This window comes from Vanacampus margaritifer, chromosome 13 (genome assembly GCF_051991255.1).
Source record: "Vanacampus margaritifer isolate UIUO_Vmar chromosome 13, RoL_Vmar_1.0, whole genome shotgun sequence".
Taxonomy (NCBI): domain Eukaryota; kingdom Metazoa; phylum Chordata; class Actinopteri; order Syngnathiformes; family Syngnathidae; genus Vanacampus; species Vanacampus margaritifer.
The window spans coordinates 11,280,368-11,302,579 of NC_135444.1; the positions used below are offsets into that span (position 1 = coordinate 11,280,368).

Genomic DNA, 22,212 nt, shown 5'->3' on the forward strand with positions numbered 1-22,212 from the left:
TTAGTTGACCTTAATTAAAGCATTATTTGATGACACTTGGGTCACATTAGGATGGAAAGTACCAAATTAATTATCATCTTAGTTTGCTGTTTGCGAAGCAATTAAGGTTAAAAAAAATGCATGAAGAAAATATATTTATATATATATATATAAAAAAAAATTTTTTTTAAAAAGTGTTGTATGTGTGTTTGAGTTTTTCCCCAAATTTCTGTTTGACTTTATAATTTGTGTCCAATTAAGTCCGACAGAAAATGGGAAGTGTACACGTTATCTGCTTCGGCTCCATAAAGAAACATGGAAAAAAGATCACAATGTGAATATATGGCTGCCGAACGATGATGTAATAGGTAGGATGAACCCCATTTTAGTGTAGAAGAAGTGGTGAATCTTTGTAATCCAAATAGAGAGTGAATTTTCAGTTCTGGGATCTCTTTCTTGAATGAGTCTTTCTCCTTCCAATCTAATGTTTGACATTTATTTTTCTTCATGTGTTTTTATTGGGATTTTGTTTTACCTGTCTATTAACTATTACTTTGTATGCAGCAATGGTTGTTTTAAAGTACTTCATAAATAAAAGTGAAATTAAAATAAATAGTGAAATTAAGACTGTACATACATTCAACACATATAAGACTCAGATCATGAATTGAACAAAACAACATAAAAACATATACTCTGCTTTTCACTGAGACTTGACATAGACGACTTTGGGCATTCCCCAAGCTTGAAGAGAGGGTAAACTGCAAAATCCCAAGTGAACATGACATTATGTCGTTTTGTGCAAAGAGCCAAAGGGCGCCGGTTCTGGGAGGGGAAAAAACACACAGAAAGCGGTGCCAGGTCTTTTCCAGTAGAAGGTGCCATTTATTTATTCCGCCCTGGTCAGTTGCTCATATCCCTCGTATGAAAAAGCCTGCTTGGGGCTAATAAATCACTGCGGGAAACCTGTGAGCACAACTGTATAAGAATAGGGAACATTTTGGACAAGACAGACCTTCATTAAAAGGGCTTTCTGGTGTCCATTAAATAGTTCCACTGAAAATATTCAGTCTTCTGGTAGTCACTGTTAATGCAGCGAAAAAAACGTAAAGATTTGCTCAAAACTTTTTTTAATAGCGTCATTGATTGTAAGATTGATGGGAGAGAGAGGGGGGGGGAAGGCTGGAAGAGAAAATAAAACATGCTGAGGACTTGCGTCAGCAAGACTCAACTTTTGCAAAGTGACTTCACAATGACAATGAAAACGGTGGGGTTGAACAATAGAATCAAATTTACTTTGAACAGCTCTCTTCCTTCCTGTATTTGAAAGCAGGCACTTTTTAATCTCGTTGACCAGATGGCCTATTACGCCGAGGTTAAAGGGATACTTGACTCATTGAGCTATTTTCAGCAGTAAAAAGTTAATATTTTGTCCAGAATGAACTTGGTAACTTCATTATTATTCTTGTACAATTAAGTCTTTTAAAAATTTATTTTCCCACTTGCTGTCGACAGAAGATGACATCACCTGTGCTGAGGAAATAGGTAACGACTAATCAAGTGAGGCATGATTGGACGTTACCTACTTCCTCATCTTCAGTCTACAGTAAGTGGAAAAATTTGTTTTTAAATATTAAATATTGATGAAAATGATGAAAAATAATGAAGTTATCAAATTAATTCTGGACAAAATATTAACTTTTTACTGTTGAAAATGGCTCAATGAGTCAAGAATCCCTTTAAAGACGTGGTATACAGTTCAACTCGGTAGAGTGCACTGCTAGTGCATTATTTATTCATTTCAAGTTTTAGATCTCATCATACCTCTACATTTGTGAAAGATTGGTTGCTAGCTGCCTTTTACTCTGCTGACTTGGTGTGGCCATTCTTTAATAAAGACAAGTGAAAATGTTACTCGGCACTGTTAATTACAAAACATGACAATTAGGGGGTGAACCACTAGAGTTTTTGCAGCTGAAGCTAAGGTGACAATAGTCCAGTGAACGTCGACTAATCAATGACATCTTTTTTCTTTTTTTCAGTCTCAACACACTGTGTGCAACAAACTGGATTTGACTGTTATTTGTATTGTAAAAGATTTCCTTAAAAAAAAGAAGTCCTTGAAATGAAAAGAAAAAAACTCTGTACACCTCCATACACCTCCAAACACAACAAACTCGCTCACTCCCTCATGTTCCCAATCGTCCTCAGTTGCACAGTTAATTCGAATACAGTACATTCAGACACTCGTTCAGCCAATCACATTCAGATACATTCAATGAGAGTCGGAATTTGTACAACTCTACCACAACTACAGAGTCGCTACTTGCTAGTTGCTACAGAATGCGCCAAAAATATATTGTATTTAAAAAGAATAAGGGAGAGGGATTTTTTCCCTTTATATTGTATTATTAATTGCAAACTTTCATTTGTGTTACGTGGATTGTTGGACGAGTTTTGTAAGATCCGGCCGTATTTAACCTGAAAGTATCAGTGAGTCCGACTGGTGACTGCATACCAGCTGGAGCTAGTCTTAAGGAAGAGAGAGAAACACTAGTAGGATGTTTTACAATGAAAAGGATGTTGAGTAACCCCAGCTTGTCTCCGTTTTATTGTGTAAGCAGACACAACAGATATTGCTTGACATTCTTCTATTATAGGAGGGTGTTTGGTGAATTTGCTGATGGTGAGGATTTAGGAATGCTCGTCATTTGGCTTTAGCAGATGCTTTTCAGTGTGCAACAAGTTTCATTTTTCATCAAATATTTGACTTGCAGCCCCGTTGTAAAGGGTCTTCTGCTCAGATTTAGTTATAACTGTTTTGATTTAGTTATAACTGTTTTAGTTTAGTTATAACTGTTTAAATCTAGTCATAAGTTTTAATTTCCCCAGTAGAGCTGGGTGAGTGTTTAAATGATGTTTGGGGGAGCTTCCTCTATTCCCACACCAATGGGCCATTTGTCTGGGGTTGAAGCAAATGTGTTAATATGATTCCTTCGTAAGTCTTATCTTATGCTAGGTGACGTCTAGATTTCCACATCAAAAGGCCATCTGTCAATGTGTATTGAATGCTGTAAAAGTCTGTCTTGGCTGGGGACATATGGTGGCTGGCGGGGAGAAAGGGGTTTGGGGGAAAAGGAGGAGTTATAATACTTTTTCAAGATAGTATAAGAATGATATGAGTCCGCTGTAAAGACACACTTGCGAGAGGAACTACAGCCATTTGTCTGTAAACTTGCTTGTGTCCAGAATAGTCTGTAAAATAAATCCTTCGAAGGACCTGTTCACCGATCTCCAGTCTGTATTCAGAAAATCAGGATTCTCTCTACCCGAACAACAACGAACACGCGGAAGATAGTCTTCTAACACTGTCCAGGGTAAAAACAGGATACCACATAAATTAGACACATCACACAAATCTTGCCATTCAAGTTGACACTTTATTGTGATAGAGAGTAGTGGTATCAATGGAAATAAACGTTGTTGGACTGACTAAGCGCACTGAGCAGTGCACCGGCAGGCTATGTGGGCTTCGGTTGTTTCCCTCAGGTCCACACTCTTCTCGAAGATGCTGCTCATTCCCTCAGACCGGTTCAGACTGGTACCTGCAACGGTATACAGGTGGTCAGCAATGAAGGTGATTGAACTTTAAAGCAGCATCTAGTAAACATCGGCGTGGACTCACCAGCCGGCAGGCAGTGGAAGCCAATGGAGACGGCGGTGGTTCTCAGGGGCATGCAGCCAGGCAGGCAGCGCAGCACGGGCTCGACAGAGAAGCACTTGGACTCTTGGCCGTGGACTATCATCTGCTTCTCCAGTTTCACGGACTCAAGCTTCATGTAGCACTCTGGAAGACGTTGGCACACAGTTGTTAGTTGGCACGTATCGTATCAAGGGTCGAATGCAACGGATTTACCTGTGGGATCCCGGCAACTCTCGGCGGGCAGAACCCAGGAATGAGCATAGCTGACTGCGTTCTTGGTCAAACGTGTACTGGGTGTGCGGTACTCTTGTCTGATCTCCCCATCGGCTTTTCCGCAGAGTCCACAGGTCTGTCCTCTCATCCAGTCCATGACTTTAACCTAGACAAACGAAGAGTGCGAGCAGGGTCAGTTTCCTGTACGTTGTCGCTGCGCTCGACCTTGAACTCATTACCCTCTGGAGCTCGACGTCAAAGTACACTTCCTGAAGACCCAGTTTGGGAGCGTGGAGAGCGATGCCCTCTCCGCTTCGTCTGATTTGAATGTCAGCTGAAACAACCGTACCAACAAACTGTTTATTAAGTGGTGACTTGCAAGACCTGAAGCATGAGAGGAAGGAAGAGCAAACCTGATGGATGACGGTATGGCAGATTACTCAGAGGGATTTCTTCTTTGTTAACCCTCACCATGGGAACGCGGTCCTTCAGATACATGTCCACCTCACTGATGGATAACAAATCAGACATGTGAATAACGTTCACTTTTTGGCTTTCCGTGTTCACTTTTGGTTATGAATACTCCCTTACATATCTGCAATCTTCACAATGAGCATGTTTTGTTCATGTTCTTGGTCTTTCTTCAGCAGAACAATGAATTTAGCCTCCTTGGTACAATCCTGAGCCAAAACTTGGGGGCAAGAGTGAGGCATCTCTGCCTTGAACTTCCTCTTGTTGAATGTGACCACTGTGTCCTTGATTACTTTACACTCAGCTGGACAAAGTAAGCAGATTGGTTGATATTAACCACAGGGTTTGAGAGGCGTGTGACATCCAAGTCAACCCCCCCCCCCCAAAAAAAAAATTCTCCTCATAATATGTTCTATGCAGCCCCACAAGTCTAAATACGATACTCTGGATAATATATTGTGCTAGTGGTATATGACTTAAGCGGCAAAATCCAGAAGTTTTTATCAATATCAGAAGGCGGCCATTTTGCCTCTTGCTGTCGAGTGAAAATGACATCACAGTTGCTCAGGTCTCAGGCAACAACCAATCGCAGCTCAGCTTCAGAAAACAGGTGAGCTGTGATTGGTCGTAGCCAGAGACCTGAGCAGCTGTGATGTCATTTTCAGTTAACAGCAAGTGGCAAAATGGCCGCCCCCTGAGAAGGATAAAAACGGCTGGATTTTGCTGCATGTATGTAATATTAATCAGAATGTCACGTTTAGATTAGTGAGGTCACATATAACATTATTGTCAAGAAATGTTGACTAAATTCAAGTAACAAATTGTGTATTAAGCCCCTTAAAAGGAAAATAATGTTTTTACCTGCATGAGCCTTGCTGACCATGTAGGAGATGGTATCAACCCAGCTGTCCCGGTACGGCTGCAGCTCTGATGCAGTGTTTCCAATGGGCAGGAAAATGGGGATCAACATGCCTTTTTCGAAGATGGTTCTCTGTAAATGACAGGTTGTGATTTGGAATCTGAGTGGCACTGATAAAGCGTGATCAAAAATATTGTTTACCTTTGGTGTTTTGAGGACAATATTCAGGCTTTGTTCTGTAGCAATCGCCACTGTCAGTTTGATCTCATTTGGAGCGTTCTTGACCTTTGCCTGGTTAATTCCGGTCCGCAGAACGAATCTTGTAATGTATTCAGACAACCTGGACATTGTAATAATAATTTTTTTAAATATCAACGTGACCTTGTGATGAATTAGACTATTTGATATGTGCACCAGACTATGACGCTTACTCCTTTTCATAATACTTCATGCTGGTTGGCAGTTTGCCCCAAGCAAGCTTCAAACGCAGTGCTGGCAGTTGCTCAACGATGCCAGCTTCAGCCACGAGCTCAACCTGGTATTGTTTGCAGTTAAGACCCCAGGTAATCTTGGTCTAAAAAGGTTACAGTCACATCCCAGCAGTTATCTCTGATTCAAAGTCAGGCGAGAATATATCACATGTTGTCCTGTTACCATCATCTTGTGGTTGCTCAGCCTCACAACATCAGCACAGATTCTCCAGTTGCTGTTCTCGGCCAGGTTGGCAAAAATGATCTGCACTCGGGAAGTCTCTTTGTCAAAGTAAGCTGCAATCTGGTATCCTTGTTGCTTGTGGTCGGCTCTCACAGCACGGACGAGGACGGTCACGGTTGGGGTGACAGCACTAGCCAGGTACTTAGCCTTACAAAAATCACACAAAGATTTGTTTCAAGAAAGCTTTTGCCAGTTGAACGCATGTGACTGGTATTGGTGTGCGACTCACCTTATTGTAGATGTCCTCAAAACTGCGGGCACTGCTCTTGCTGCTGCGGCGTGATGCAGATCGTGAATGCTGCAAACAAGGTCAATATTTAATTGACAGAAGGAAAATGCTTCTTTTTTTTTTAAGTGCAACAGGAAATACCTGGTGGATGTGGGTCCTGGTGAAATTCATGTCATACAGTTCTTGCTAAAATTGTAAAAAACAAACAAAAAAAAAACACGGTTAGTCTTCTTTTTAGACTTGATGCGGTGCTTTGAGTAGTTTTGGTCTCACCTTCGACCGAGAGCTGCTGCTGCTGCTGCTGCTGCTGCTGGAGGAGCTGCTGGAGGATTTGCTGGAACTAACACTGGATCTGCTGCTGGAAGATTTGCTCTTTGAACCACCCCTGGATCTGCTGCTGGAGGATTTGCTCGAACTAACGCTAGATCTGCTGCTGGAGGATTTTCTGGGACTTTGCAACCTGGATGCCTTGGAATTCGGGTCAAGGATGTCAGCCACCTTGCTCGTTTTGCGAGATGAACTCGAAGAGCTCTTGGATGAGCTAGAAGCGCTTGAGCTGCTGGAACGAGAGCTGACAGAACTGGAGCTGCTGGAGCTGCTGGAGCTGGAGGAGTTGCGGTTCTTCAGACCAGGAGCAAGGATCTTCTTCAGTTTCATCAGGACATTCTTGTCATCAAGAATGCCATCATCTTGACTCAGGTCAATGACCTTGACGATCTTTTCTGCTGCTTTCTCTCCAACCTGAATCTCAATTTCAACTTTCTCGATGACCGGTCCAGCAGCTAGAACCAAAGACAGAAATGGACTTTTTAGTAACCACTATTTATACCAGTGACTTTATCCATTCTTTACACTTACCTGGTGCAACCTCAACAACAACGGAATGTTTTCCAATGACGGCATACAGTGGAACAGGTCGGATGAAGGCCGCATTGCGAGATTTGATCAGAGCGCATGCCTTGATTCCAAAGGTTTTGCTTTCTTCACACAGCTTTTTCTCAAAGGCCTTGATGAGTTTGTTCATTTTGCTCGACGGGTTCGAGAGGAGCTCAGATGACACTGACTGAAACGGCATAACCGAGAAAATAATATTGCTTTGCAGGAAAGGTGGTTAAACACACAGACTGGACTGTGACTCAAACTCACCTTGCCGTCAGTCATAGAGGACGCCATCCTGGAGGACCTGGATGAGCTCTTCTTTGAGGACTGCGGTGTAAAGTCGGCTGGAATCATTGGTGTCATTTTAGCAGCGGCGAGGTCTTCCACATTTCGTGCAACAGCAAAGGTCTCAACGCTGTTGGGATGCAGCAAAAACAAGAACATCGGAAATGACAAACATGATTAAGAACGTGTCAGAAAAAATGTACTGTACTGTGCATACATTGCAGATGCAATCTTATTGATGCCCGGGACAGGCAGGAAGTCAAACTTGAAGTTGCCCTTGATCATGTCAAGTCTTGCTTCGATCTTTGCTGGGACAATAGTGTGAACTCTGGCTCTTGAGACCACAACTGCCTGGGCCAATGGCGTATTCACACCCATGACTGCATAGGTATGCATGGAAACACTGCCAGGCAAAGAAATATATCATTTTTTTGTAGCGTTTTTGTAGAGCAATAAAGAGGATATTTCAAGTGTATTTGTTTACCTCGGAGTAAATGCAGCCCTCATGCTGATGTCAGACTTGAGAAGCTGGGATGGGTGGAATTTCGGACCTATCGGTGGTGTCACAGTGGCTTGGACTGTGGAAAAGAGACATGGTTAATATATGAATCCATTTTTTGCATCAGTGATAGAGAGGCAGAGATCCAGCTTACGTTCAATGGCCGCAGTCAACACAGAAGAAGTATAGAAACTGAGTTCCATGGGCAGACCGACAGCAGTAGGCAGGATGCGACGAACCTCAGCAATCAGTAATGGATGAGCGTAATTCAATTTGGTGCCAGCCATCAACTGATCTAAAGCCTTCCTTCCGTAAGACTGAACTTCTGGTCCGGTGACAAGCTGTTGACAACATATGAGACACAGACTTTAGGGCTTTGTGTTGTGACCTTTGAGAGGTATTCAAGACACGTACCGCCATGAACTGATCAACCAACGCTTTGTCGACATTGGCAAAGGCGATCTCCTGTCCGAAAAGTTTCACATGTGCTGAGGCGAGGGGCTTTCTTGAAGGCTGGGCCCTCCATTCAGAAAGCTGGGATTGGAACGCAGAGAGAAGCATCAACATATGAATGTTATGGTTTCTGTGAAGGCCATGTGCCATAGAAAGATATACTGTTAACTCGTTCACTGCCATTGACGGCTGTACACGTCAAAGGCATTGAATGAGTTAATATACAATAAATCACGCAAACTTACAGCCTTGAGAACGTTTTTCATCCTGGTGATCCTATCGGCGTTATCAGGAAGATCTTGGACCTTCAGAAGGGCTTCCTGGATTCCCTCAGTTCTCACTCCAACCTGATAAGGTAAATATTCTCGATTAAGAAAAAAAAACATCCACCATCATATGCTACCCTGGCCTCCGAGCTTTAGCTGTCATTATACCTCAATGACATCAGCATAAGCTCCTGCCAAATAAGTACGAGCTTTGGCCACGATGGATCTTGGCAAAACAGTCGCAGCTTCGTTCACATAGAAGGCACTGGCAGCAGCGCCCACCATCCAGGGGCCTGCAGAAACAAGGTTGGAAAGCATCAACTCACTGATTTGGAAAAGCTCTACGTATATTCATATTGCGTTGAGGTCTTACTGTAATAGCCATCAGCAAGGAGCGCTCTGCTGAAGCGATAGCTCAGTCGATTCAGTTTGGGGCTGAGGATTCTGACAGCAACGTTGCAGGCTGCAGCACTGCAAATGCAAGGACATTTAACATAAATGAACTCTTGGCAGCGACAGGGACGTCTGAGAACCGCAAAAGGGAAATAGGACTGTTTTTAAGGTACTTACACAGGTGCGAAATCAGGAGTGGTGGACCTGGTCATTGCCTTCATGTAAGAGTAGACCAAGCTGGCGACTTGGAGATTTGGTTCTCTCAAGACGGCATCAGCAAGGGCAGTCACCAGACCCGTTGGCAGTCTGGTCTCAAACAGCACAATGGCAGCAACCATCCGGAGCTCCGGGTGAAGAGCTCGATCCATCAACAGCTGAACAGCGACTTCCTGGACCTAATCACAAAAGTACCGTTGCTGGTAAACCAAACCGCTCCCAGGAATTTTGTCATTGAAGGAAATCAGAACATAGATTTTCACCATTTTAGGCTCTCTCTTTGCAATGTTCCTCAGGGCCAGAACACCTTCGATATGAACTTGCAGCGGCAGATTAGCAGCAGCGGTGCCGAAGCGAGGTAAGACCTTCATGATTGGCTTGAGGCTGCTAGGATGTCCCGCATTACCCATAACTTTGAGAGTGAGAATGATTTCCTTAATATCACTCTTGGAAACCGCGCGGGCAATCCAGTCATGGATGGGCTGTGGAGGCAAATAAAAAGATGTAGGTGATGCGACAACAACAAATTAATTCGTAAAAAAGTACAAAGCCATCATACCCTGATGAGGTCCACTGGGCAAGTTGGGTTCTCTGTACAGTATTTAGAAACCATACTGCCATATCCTAGTGCAACAACCTCTTGCAAAACTGGAGTTTCCATAACCTTTTGGTTGTCACCCAACTCCTGGATTGAGATTAATACACACAAAAAACACATCACAAATCCAGATTTTTTTTCTTTTTAGTTGCATCGACTCAAGACGACGTGTAATATTGACTTGCCCGTAGGAATTTGATGGCCTCCAAGTCAGCAGTCACCATATGCACGGCTAGCATCAGAGTCCGCGTTGTATCAGGAAAGCTCAGCTCACCAGCAACAAATTTTTCCTTGATGAACCTCAGCGCAACATGAGTGCCAATGGCAGGGATGGTATTCAGGATCCATTCTCTGAAAGAGAAAAATAAGTCATTATTTGGGTAAAGATTGGGGTATATTTTTAAATCCATGTTGCAGCTACCTATGAGCCGGACGCGATTTGAATTGTGTCCAGAGGGCCTCAATTGTCTCGTATTTGGCCAAACGCAACAGCTGGATGAGCTCAATGAACTTCAGAGGTGCGTCTTCGTGCACTTTGGCCACGTTGTTGGTCACCAGGTGGCTCAAAATCTCAACAATCTATTAATCGGAAAGAAAGCCAGGGTGAAGACAAAAACGTTTTGGGAGTCCAGGTTAATAATTAGTCAAGTACCTGAGCCTCAGCATTGGTAATCCTGAGGAGCTGGATGGGTGTGTGAAGCAGCTCACTGCCAAACTCGTACTGCAAGCTTCCACGGTGGAGGTAATCGGCTTTGATGGGCTCCACTGGAGTTTTCTGGATCTCCAGGAATTTCAAGAATTGCCTGAGGAACACAGAGGCACTCGTTATTGAAAGCGAGTGGGACGCACATGCACATACACATTCTCACCCACATACAAAATAAAAAAATATATATATAGATTTTTTTTTAATATTCAAAAAAAAAGAGAGCAATGATGATGACATGTCAAATCGGTAAAATTACTGAATGAACAATACTGAGCTGTCCAGAAAAGGGGAAAAAAAGAAAGCTAGTGGGACACCTTGTTGTTTATTTGGCGTACGTACTTAGCCTCCATCTGGGCAGCACCGTTCAGGATGTTGATGGGAGAGTATTGAACCATCTCAACAGAGGACACCTCCAGGATCAGAGCACCTGTGTCTGATGGTTTCATAACATAGTTGTATGCTGCTGTTCCCTTCAGGGCATTGCCTCGCTACATAAACAAACAAAAAGATGTTAGCGCTATTAAACGTAACACCGCGGTTGACGACTGATATTACTCGCGCTTACCACTTGACACTCGGCACATTTCTCTGTATAAGCCATGCCGATATCCTTGATGACTCTCTCCTGGCAGTGGTTCAGGTCTTTGGTCTTGGTCAAAAGGACACGCTCAGCCTTGGCATCCTCGGTGATCACATAATGAGTCTTGCACACACCCTGCACGCCAGCCTATTCCGCCGCCATCAAAGAACACACGTCAGAGATTGCAGAAATGAATAATGGCGTACGTAAACCGATGAGTCGTACCTCCTGAAGATCGTAGACGTTCATCGTCTTTTTGATGTTCATTTGGAGCATGTTGAGGATTCCCCTGACGATGTTCAGCACGGTGGCAGAGACGCCGGCCGGGGCGAACACTTTGTTCACAACACCGTTAGCGTACTCAAACTTGAGCGGAGTCAAGAGTTGAGCTGACAGGGCTGAGGTGAGCTTCGGGGCCGGGACAAAAGCGTCTTTGGGCCAGATGCCGCTGTACTCAAAGAGCTCCGGCTCCAGGAGCTACAAGGGAAAAGACACCGAGTTGTCACGTAACTTTGCGTCATTACGTGAATGTCCTTATGAACACGTGTTGCGCTACCTTCAGCATGAAGGTGTCAGGAGTCTTCGGACTGATAAGAACTTTGCTTCTGATTTTGAACCCAGCCCGAGCCAGACCTTCCTCGGGAAGTCCACCCATAAGAACTGCTTCATATTTGTAGCTGTATGTCTTTCCAACAGCAAACTCTGGAGCTGCAACAAGACGCAATGACGCTTTTCAATTCAAGTAGCAACAAGTGATGGGAAAATGAAGCCTCATGAAGCTTCATGAAACACTTTTACTATTTTTTTTACTCCTCTAGATGGTGCTCTTGGTTCAAATATAAAGGCTAGTGCAATGAAAATGTATTCCATTTCCACTGCCTTTTTAAACCAATAGTGCCATCTAGAGGAGTCAAAAAATATCACAAGTGCTTCATGAGGCTTCATTTTCCCATCACTAGTAGCAACCCAAAAATATTTTTCTTATTTTTAGTAAGGGTTTACTTACCAATTTTGACCTGGTGACCAGCTGAATTAATCATAAAAATGGAAATAAAGGTTAGTATACATTCAAGGGCGACCAGAGATGGTAAAACAGTTGAGAGAGCTAAAAGACATACCCACAAGGGCCACAGCCAAGGCTAGCAGGAGCACCCTCATGGCGATGGATGTGACTGACCCATGGCAGACGCTCCTTTATAAAGGCACTTCTCCGCTGCAAACAAGTATGATTAACCAGGCATCTATCTGCAAATGGTGTTATCTTGCCCCCGCCACGACGGTTAGACAAACAAGACAAATCAAAGATGTCACAAATAAAACGAGTCAACTCAACCTGACTTTTTGGCTTTGGAACTTCTCGTGAGTTTTTTGGTTTTTTTTCTCATTTAAACACAATTTATTATGTTTGATTTCAGTTTGTATTTATTATTACACAATCAAATACAACGACCTTCCAATACATTTTAACAGCAATGCTGAAGTCATGTTGATGAGATATTACAGTGAGCTAACGAAATGTGTATTATTGTGATTTTTACAGTAGTGTAAAAGTGTACAGTATCGGAATATTAGCCACACCTCTAATTAACTCTAAACTAAAACCACAATAATAAATAGGATCACATCTAATTTTCTCACCTACTGTGACTACTTTAAAAATATATTCCTAGAAAGCAAAGTGCAATTATAAACGCTGGTGAGGAATAAGCAAACAACTGTGGCAGACATGTTTCACTATTGGGATAAAATGTCATTACAACCTGACCTCAAATGTTGTCACAAACTCCACCATGACCTGCAAACTTTGCAGTGCCAACAATCCAAGATGACTTTAATGCTAAAGAAGATAACTTTACCTAATGCCGCATTACGACAAACATCATAATACTGTTTCATGTTATGCCAGGAGGGGCGTGTCCCCAAAATCTGCTGATCCTATGACACATATTGCCACAAATGAAAAATATAGTGAATAACATTGTGTAAACCTTTCCAACTGCTTTTTAGTGTTGCAATTTCTATAGGATTAAATTCATGAATATCGTGTTAGTCATGTTGATGTTATTAATTCCCGCGGAAGGACCACTTTTGTACTTTAGACCTTTAGTTACAAAACTTTTTTCGTGGCCATGCATATCCTTTTTATTTTGTGTGTGCATGTTTTTCACACTTAAATGTTTCATTTCATTCATTTTTTATGTCATTTGTTCATTTATTTGAAATGAGAAAATTGAAAATGAGTTTCCAATAAATCTAGTTTAGAAAGGACTCCAATGACGACGTACTTTTATCAGGAAAATACTCTGTGGTCTGATGAGACAGAAGTTGAACTTTTTGGAAGGTGTGTGTCTATTACTACTTCAAGACCTGAAAGGCTTGCTGTGAGAAATTGAAGAATGAATTCTGCTGTCTAGCAAAAAAGCCTGAAGAACATTGTCTGTTGGTGACCTCAATCTGAAACGGCCCAACTATCGATGAGGTTTAGGGGGGCAATCCCTTTTTCACACAGGGCAATGTCGATTTTGATCCCCCAAAAAATCATTAAAAAAAAGCTAAATTTTGTGTTTGCTTGTGTTGTCTTCTTTAACTAGAATTTAAATTTGTTTGATGATGAGGAATAAGAAAAAAAAAACTCAGGATGGGGCAAACACTTTTTCACACACATTTTTTTTTTTAAAATACCCATTGTTAAAAACAACAACATTGTTCATATGGTTACAAATTACAGCACACCTCAATAAAAGTTTGTTTATGGCGTTTCTCATAGTTTTATTTTTGACAGCATTTGTTCGAGCATATCTGAAAGTGTTTACTTATTGCATTTTAAACTTCTGTTTATGTTTCTTTCTTGATTATTATGTTTTGTTTTGTATCTACAGTACATGTTCGAAATAAAGACAGTCAAAATTATTCATCTGGGACTGGCAATAAACAGCTTGAGCAAGCACTTGGCCTCTTTTTTTTAATATTGTGGTGGACTTTAGTACTGCCACAATATATATATTTTTAAGAACTGTTTACTATGTGACCTTTGCTGCCTGCCATCACCTAGCACTCAAACTATGTTTTTGTTTTTAAACAAACTTTTTCTTTTTTTAAACAAAACATTACATTTCGAAAATCTTTTGATTGCCGGTCTTTGACGCACAATAAAACTTAAACAATTGTTAGCATTCATAATTTTAACTGTAAATACACCACCCCCAAATTCATAACATCAAACAAATTTTACAACATTACCTTTTCAAAGAAACGACTTACAATTGGCATGATTTGATTATGGGGAGGGGAAAAAATGCATTAGTGGAAGAAACAAACTCTTGAACATTAGTTGGCCTTTGGCGCCGTCTTGTGGCTTTTTAGGGTACTATAAGGGCACAACTTTTATTTCTTTCTAAACAGTTGTATTGAGAGCTCCTTTTATCGAAAGGTGAAGGTAGAAGTAGAGGCCTAAAGACGGTGGCCTGGACATGGATCGTAAGATTGTATTGTCTTTTAAGGTAAAGAGATACAAAGACATTCTGAAAAAGAGGGCAATTCCGACCATCCGGGATTTTTTTTTTGAGTACCTGAATGCAACGCAATGCAAAATGTATTGTACAGTATTGTTTTTGCCTGTGACTACACTGACTAGCATATAAACCAGGCAGATTGTTATAGTACTCAAACTACATTTCATCACATTTTAAAATTAAATAATCTTCACAAATTAAATTAAAACGATTCAAAATCCAATGCTTTTTCAATGGACGGAGTTAAGAGTTTCCTTCCATCGAGTTGGCGGCCATTTTGACTAGTGACGTAAACTCGTATTATGACAACCTCCGAACCTACGACCAAGTCACTTCTTTAAGGACACTAGCCACTGAACAAAGGATGTCTTTGTTGTTTATATGAATTCAACTCACATATTGGCATTTTACAATTTTGTGCACCCACTATATCTTCTACTTCATGGCCACACATTAGCGTTTTGTGTCCACCACAAAAACAAAACAAAAAACTATGCAATGTATGGAGCTCCATAGCGTAGAGGTTAGTGGATTTACACTCTTTAAATGTTTTTTTTTTCTTGTCAATGATCTTCAGTACAGCAATTCAAAAACTTTCAATACTGTACATCATAATCATCAGTGTCATAACACTCCTGATCTCAACTGATTTTACCACAAAGTTAAAACACAATGACACTGAAGCACAAGTCTCAAGATAATTTTATGTCAAATGGTTCACAAAAAATTCATTAAAAAAAAATCTGTAAAAAAACAGGGGTCACGGAGATACTTTTCCATGGCACTGGAATGATAATAACATTGCAGGGTGTTCACCCAGGTCGGTTCAAGCACTAATTCCAATTCCAATTCTAGTCTCGTTTCATAATTGCTTTTGTCCCTGTGTCCATGTTATGACGACATCCTGCCAAGACATCTGTGAATGCAAGTTCCTGGTTAAACTGCGGCCAGATATTTTTACAAGGAAAGGAAAAAATTTTAAAAAGCGCAAAAACAAATGCATTAAAGTTTTAAAAAAAAATTGCAGTCACATTTGTCAACCACTTAAGGTTGCTTTAACAGTGTTGGCCAGCTGCTATCAATAATCGCATTTCATAAAGTTCATACTGTAGTATTGACGTCTCTACTTGGAGTGCAATTAGTCCAACAGTGAGGGCAAATGCTGCTCAGCCGCCAACGCCGTGACGTCACGAGGTGCTGCCGCCGTTTCGTCACTGCAACGTCTCCTGAACAGGACTGCCGACCGTTTCCACGTTTGTCAGCGAGGCAGCGGACGACGAGTTTCCTGCTGAGGTTTTGACATTCTGCATGGGCAGAAATTGCAATGGAAAGCGTGACCAGATATTTCCCTAACTGGTTCTTACCTCGTTAGATGGAGTCCGTGGGACTTCGGGTGTCGTCTTCCCTCTGGCGTCGTCGTCTTTCCGAGACGAGTCGCGCTCGTTGGCTTTTGTTTTTGTTTTGTCGTCAAGCTGCGACACCAAAACGTTGGCGTCTCTTTCCTCTTCCTCTGCGTGGTCGTCCGAGTCCGGGTCCGAGTCCGCTTGAGGGTCAGCCTCATCCCCCTGCCCCACCTCCACACGTCGCCCACGCCGTTTCCCGTCTAGCTCGTGCTGCGTGTGGGAAAAGGCGGCGGTGCGTAAGGTTTCCACAAACATCCTATCTGCCGCTTCATTGGCTTTGTTGGGCCGGGACCGGCCGAAGTGATTCCCGCGCGTTTGTGCATCGTCTTCGTTGCGTCGTGGACGAGGCTGCGGCGCGTCCCCTCCTTCCATGTGACCGCGGTCCTCGATTTCTTGGAGACGAGGCTGCTCCGGCGGTGGAAGGGGCGGATCTCTTCTGTGGCGGCGTAGAGGCGCGGTGATGCCGTACTGGAAAACCGCCTGCACGCTTCCATACATGAAGACCTGAAAAGGACAATACGTTTTGTCTTCACGTGATTTCTTTGAGTCCCTCAGACAGCAACACTTCAAGTGTCTTTACCACAATGGCAAGCACGATAGTGAGGAGGACGGGGATCTGGAGGGTGATGGGGAGGTCTTTGAGGAGCGCTCGGAGAAACTCGCTGATTCCCAGGCCGACGTGCTTCAGCGGCTCTGTGATGAGGGTCGCGATTGTAACGGAGATCGCCTTAACAAATGGAGAAAAAAAATGATCAAGCAGTCACATGACTGAGACAGTTATTTCTTTTTTTAATGCTCTTATTCATTCTGTAATTATAATGTAATAACACCTGAAAGTGTTATAGAAATTTGCACTTAACGATAATTTTTTTAAATAAAACCCACTAATGTAATAATTTCAACAACAAAGTAATAAAAAATCTAACTGATATTGTAATTATATTTGACAGATAATGTAATACCTTAGTTATTACATTAGTTATTAAATTATATATATTTTTCAAAACTGATCATATAAAACTTGATCATGTAATATATATTTTCATTTTCAATCCAAAGATCTACATTTTGTGTTTTCAGAATCTAAGACTTTTATTTACATTCAAAGCAAAAATTGCAGTGTTAAAACTTTGGTGTTAAATGTTTCAGAGTTGATTTCAATCCCCAAAGTGTATTCTGATTTAACCAAAGTAAGCGCCAACCACTTGATTGGAACTGCTCTGCCAGCAAGATTTCTGGATATGATGTAACAATGTAATAACTGAGCTATTACATTATCGGTAAAAATGTTATTCCAGTATCAGTCAGGACTTTTTATTGCATTATTGGTGGAAACAATACATTGTTGGGTTTCATTACATTTTTGATTGAGATAGGTGCAAATGTTATTACATTGTCAGAAAATTATTACGTCGTAGAGCGCTCTACAGCACTTGCCCCCGTTAGGGTTGAGCTGGAGCCAAATGACACATTAAAGTGGAATTAGATCAAGTTTTGCCTCGTGCATGTGTATAAGTTACGGCAGAACATTTTTTTTTAAAAATGAAGACTTTAGTTACATTATTTTTCTTCAATATGGAAATTTAATATGGGATTATTTTTTCAAGGTCCTTTTCCCCATGTATTTTTTTTTTTAAACACAAACAATAAATTAGTATGGATAGCAATAAACAATATCAGATTTACTATAAATCATCAGGACAAACGGCACAAAACAAAATGGCAGCATGATGTCAAATGTGGGTGCCATTTTGATTCCTATCGAATGTTACGATGCAAGCGTGTACCTTGGTGGGAGGTACTAGCAGGACGGGGTTCACCATCAGGACTTCGTAATATCTCTTGCAGGGGTCATCCTGCAGAGTCCACGTGCTTCGGAACCACTCTGCAGAAATGCAAATTAGGTCAGGTGCGTCGTCATCACATCAGTAGTTAGCACGATTGTGTTGCCTGTTGTGTAGCTGTGAATAATAATAGCAACAACAATAATAATAATAATAATATTACATTGCCATAGACGTCAAAAAGTCTATTTCTATTAGTTAAACATTTTTTCCCACTTTTGTTAACAAGAATAGGAAAACTTTTTTTCTTGTACATTTAGAACAGATATAGAATTTGTGATTAATTGTGAGTTAACTACTGAAGTCATGCGATTAATCATGATTACAAATTTTAATCGCCTGACGCCCCTAATTTTTAATAATGTTTTATTTTATTTTTTTATTCATTCATTGCCATTGACGGCTATAGACGTCAAAAATTCATTTTAGCTATTTCTATTAGTTTAACATTTTTTCTCACTTTTGTTAACAAGAGTATGAAAACCAAATTTTTAATGGTTTCTTTTTTTTTTATTCATTCATTGCCGGCTATAGATGTCAAAAATTCATTTGAACTATTTCTATTAGTTTAACATTTTTTTCCCCACTTTTGTTAACAAGAGTATGAAAACCTAGAATTTTTTTTATTGAACATTTGGAACAGATATAGAATTTGTGATTAATCGTAAGTTAACTAGTGAAGTCATGCGATTAATTATGATTACAAATTTTAATCGCCTGACGCCCCAAATTTTTAATAATATTTTCTTCTTTTTTTTTTATTTATTCATTGCCATTGACGGCTATAGACGTCAAAAATTCATTTTAGCTATTTCTATTAGTTTAACATTTTTTTCCACTTTTGTTAACAAGAGTATGAAAACCAAATTTTTAATGTTTTTTTTTATTTTTATTATTCATTCATTGCCGGCTATAGATGTCAAAAATTCATTTGAACTATTTCTATTAGTTTAACATTTTTTTCCCCACTTTTGTTAACAAGAGTATGAAAACCTAGATTTTTTTTTATTGAACATTTGGAACAGATATAGAATTTGTGATTAATTGTGAGTTAACTCGTGAAGTCATGCGATTAATTATGATTACAAATTTTAATCGCCTGACGCCCCAAATTTTTAATAGTGTTTTCTTTTCTTTTTTTATTCATTAATTGCCATTGACGGCTATAGATGTCAAAAATTCATTTGAACTATTTCTATTAGTTTAACATTTTTTTCCCCACTTTTGTTTACAAGAGTATGAAAACCTAGAATTTTTTTTATTGAACATTTGGAACAGATATAGAATGTGAACAAATTTTAATCGCCTAATGCCCCAAATTTATAATGTTTTCTTCTTCTTTTTTTTTATTCATCCATTGCCATTGACGGCTGTAGACGTCAAAAAATTCATTTGAGCTATTTCTATTAGTTTAACATTTTTTTCCACTTTTGTTAACACGAGTACGAAAACCTCGATTTTTTTTATTGTACATTTGGAACAGATATAGAATTTGTGAATAATCGTGAGTTAACTAGTGAAGTCATGCGATTAATTATGATTACAAATTTTAATCGCCTGACGCCCCAAATTTCTTATGTTTTCTTTTTTTTTTTTATTCATTCATTGACATTGACGGCTATAGACGTCAAAAATTCATATTAACTATTTCTATTAGTTTAACATTTTTTCCCACTTTTGTTAACACGAGTACGAAAACCTAGATTTTTTTTATTGTACATTTGGAACAGATATAGAATGTGTGATTAATCGTGAGTTAACTAGTGAAGTCATGCGATTAATTACGATTACAAATGTTAATCGCCTGTCGCTCTTGATTTTTAATCTTTTTTTATGAATGAATGCCAGTGAATGAGTTAATAATAATAATAATAATAATAATAATAATAAATAATTTATTTAATTTATAGGAGAAAAGCAGAATGGCACTTGTGTAAGTAGAACTGGTGCTGCGGGATGAGCCACTGTAGCAAATGTCATTTCGATGTTTATCATTTCTAAACAGTAAAATTGAGTGCTGGGTTCGCTCCAACAAGATTAGCAGTGGATCCGGGGTGAAACCTCAAAGCAAACACAATCTGTTCTGGGACACTGGCTGACTTTCAGGTTATTCTAATTTCAAAACATGCTTCCATAACAAATAATAAATGGGAAATATATTTTTTTAAAAAGGTAATACCTTTCAAACTATCCCGCCAGTCAATCATCTTCACTCCAGTGCATTTGTCGTTGAAGCTGTCCATCTTCACAATGTTGTTTTGGTGCTCGGCAAAAGCAGTCTGACAAAAGAAATATTTGTCAAATCAAGTGTCTAAAATGCGGACTATCTCTCAACACGCGGCCAGAAAGAATTTAAAGATCACCTGATAGAGGTATAACCAGTTCCAGACAATACTGACGAAGAAGCAGACGACAAAGAGCCGTTTGAACTGCACCAGCCAGGAGATGCTGCACCACAGCTGAGTGCAGATGATCACCATGAAGACCAAAATGCACAGCGCCAACTAGTGGATGAAAAGGGGAGAACATATTCAAGAAAATACTTTACAAATGTTGCCAACAGTTTGCATGGAAGTGTATGGATTGCTTCGGATTGCCCCGTTACATAACAATGTGGTAAAAAAAAAATTATAAATAGTGATACATTTTCCCACTTTTCTACCTTCAAAAGCGTGTCCAGCTCCACTCCAAAGGTGTCTTCAAAGCGCCACCTCCAGGCCTCGTAGTCGTGTGGCCGAAGGTCCACCAGTACCTGGCTGATGGCGTTGTCCAGTGCGCCTGCTCGACAGCCGTCTTCGCCATCCAGAAAGGTTTGAATCTCCGCCATGGCTTGTCTGGACAGTCGGATCGAGGCGTCATAGTCCACAGAGTCTTTGTGCTAAGTGTGTGGTGAGAAAAATCAAGATGGGTCAAAACACTTTGTCTTGTCGAAAACAGCTAGATGATGATTTTTTATTTTTTTTTATTTTTTTTAATGCTAAGGTAACGCCCTTAAAGGATGAGCACGGTCGCTGAGGCTCTTTAGTCGCTCCGGTTACATAAATTTTCATTCACGAGCTGCTATCGGTCACAACTTCACACCTTGTCAGTTGTCCATCCATCTGAGATGGCTGTCATCATCAAAAGGCACACTACAGAGACACTCACAATAAAGCAAAGAAAAAGTGACTATTTTTTCTAGGGGCGCTTCAAAGCATGCTGGGAAGTGGGGTTTGCGTCTTTTTCATATTCGAATACTCAAGCTTTTATATATATATATATATATATATATAAATATATATATATATATATAAATATATATATATATATATATATATATATATAAATATATAAATATATATATATATATATATATATATATTGCCCTAATGCCAGTAATATGGAACGTACCACTTCAACTCTTCGTACGTCCTTCAGAATTCTGCTCAGGAATCTTTTAAAAACAGGATTGCATGTGGTTTTCTGTGAGATCTGCATCATACTCTTCTTTTGGGCTTCAACCTGAAGAAAAGCAAAGTGCAACATTAGAGATAGATGGCACATTATATCAAAGTAGTAGTAGTTTTTATTCACATGTTTTCTACAGTCACAATTTTAAAAAGGACAAATAATTCCTTGTCGTGTACCCTCTGGATTTGAGATCACAACACAATGTACCGCGTTATTTATGATAGCGTGAAACCACTCACCTGAGCCTGTAACTCAGACAACTGTTGGTTGCAGACCGTCAGCTCAACTTGGCCACAGTCGACGTTCGCTCTACGTGAGCTTGGGACATTTAAATCTCTTGTTGGCTTCTGCAAGGAATAAATAATAAATTGATTATCAACAATAACTCCACCATGTTTCATTTGCATTTGTAGTGATAAAGGTAGGCATTATTTAGTCTGATCAGTATATTAAAAGCCTTTCAACCTCGATGGGCTTCCTCATGGTTTTCGTACTAGCGTCGTAGTTGAGCAAGTCATATGGGTCAATCCAGTCGTCGTCCAGCTGCTGAGCGGAGACCAGCGTCAGGTAGCCGAACAGGACGACGAGGAGCATCTTGACGACACTCCCACCCCACGTCGAGCCTCCAAATCCAGTGAAATTCAGACAACCGCGACTATTATTTAGCTAAATGTACCAAAGTAGCGTGCGAAGTGCAGGGGAATTCTGTTGACAATTGTCGCGTCTTTAACACGTCATACGCCAGGGCACCGCCCTTCACCGCAGCGAAGTGAAGCCGCCGGCGGCCATTTTACGTTGCCACCAGCTAAGAGCGCTTAACTTAAATACATTGATTTCTCCGTGACTTAATCGCGTTGTTTTATGTCTCTGCAGCGAAAATGGCAGTGCGGCTTTTCACTGTACCAATAAGTCTGATGTTGTCAGAACCATGACATGATAAAGCTAACCTGTCACTGT

At 40.4% G+C, this 22,212-nt stretch overlaps 2 protein-coding genes across 12 annotated transcripts; both read right to left on the minus strand.

Annotated features, from left to right (window-relative positions):
- Nucleotides 1–3,457: 3,457 nt before the first annotated feature.
- Nucleotides 3,458–12,204, minus strand: LOC144062247 (vitellogenin-2-like). Of its 10 annotated transcripts, XM_077583417.1 has the most exons (35): nucleotides 12,165–12,204; nucleotides 11,603–11,775; nucleotides 11,272–11,523; nucleotides 11,032–11,193; nucleotides 10,806–10,954; nucleotides 10,410–10,560; nucleotides 10,179–10,336; nucleotides 9,943–10,108; nucleotides 9,719–9,844; nucleotides 9,423–9,641; nucleotides 9,121–9,338; nucleotides 8,924–9,021; nucleotides 8,719–8,843; nucleotides 8,530–8,631; nucleotides 8,246–8,365; nucleotides 7,986–8,172; nucleotides 7,817–7,910; nucleotides 7,550–7,735; nucleotides 7,315–7,462; nucleotides 7,027–7,231; nucleotides 6,690–6,950; nucleotides 6,589–6,595; nucleotides 6,442–6,526; nucleotides 6,310–6,354; nucleotides 6,169–6,237; nucleotides 5,880–6,086; nucleotides 5,657–5,799; nucleotides 5,427–5,565; nucleotides 5,228–5,357; nucleotides 4,487–4,670; nucleotides 4,309–4,403; nucleotides 4,135–4,229; nucleotides 3,896–4,061; nucleotides 3,665–3,826; nucleotides 3,458–3,584 (listed from the first exon to the last, which is right to left on the minus strand). In XM_077583417.1, exons 1-35 carry the CDS (start codon nucleotides 12,202–12,204, stop codon nucleotides 3,472–3,474), a joined length of 4,980 nt encoding a protein of 1,659 aa, XP_077439543.1. In that variant the 3' UTR covers nucleotides 3,458–3,471. The 10 variants fall into 10 exon arrangements, with proteins under 10 accessions (XP_077439543.1, XP_077439545.1, XP_077439542.1 ...); XM_077583419.1 differs by having other exon boundaries at nucleotides 6,442–6,609; nucleotides 6,688–6,950; XM_077583416.1 differs by lacking the exon at nucleotides 6,589–6,595 and having other exon boundaries at nucleotides 6,310–6,350; nucleotides 6,468–6,540; nucleotides 6,667–6,950.
- A 3,038-nt stretch (nucleotides 12,205–15,242) lies between these two features.
- clcc1 (chloride channel CLIC-like 1) lies at nucleotides 15,243–21,988 on the minus strand. Of its 2 annotated transcripts, none has more exons than XM_077585172.1 (10): nucleotides 21,721–21,988; nucleotides 21,495–21,602; nucleotides 21,196–21,306; nucleotides 20,468–20,683; nucleotides 20,169–20,309; nucleotides 19,985–20,084; nucleotides 17,749–17,846; nucleotides 16,542–16,688; nucleotides 15,923–16,465; nucleotides 15,243–15,846 (listed from the first exon to the last, which is right to left on the minus strand). In XM_077585172.1, exons 1-10 carry the CDS (start codon nucleotides 21,847–21,849, stop codon nucleotides 15,817–15,819), a joined length of 1,623 nt encoding a protein of 540 aa, XP_077441298.1. In that variant the 5' UTR covers nucleotides 21,850–21,988; the 3' UTR covers nucleotides 15,243–15,816. The 2 variants fall into 2 exon arrangements, with proteins under 2 accessions (XP_077441298.1, XP_077441297.1); XM_077585171.1 differs by having other exon boundaries at nucleotides 15,243–15,862; nucleotides 21,721–21,987.
- Nucleotides 21,989–22,212: the final 224 nt, after the last annotated feature.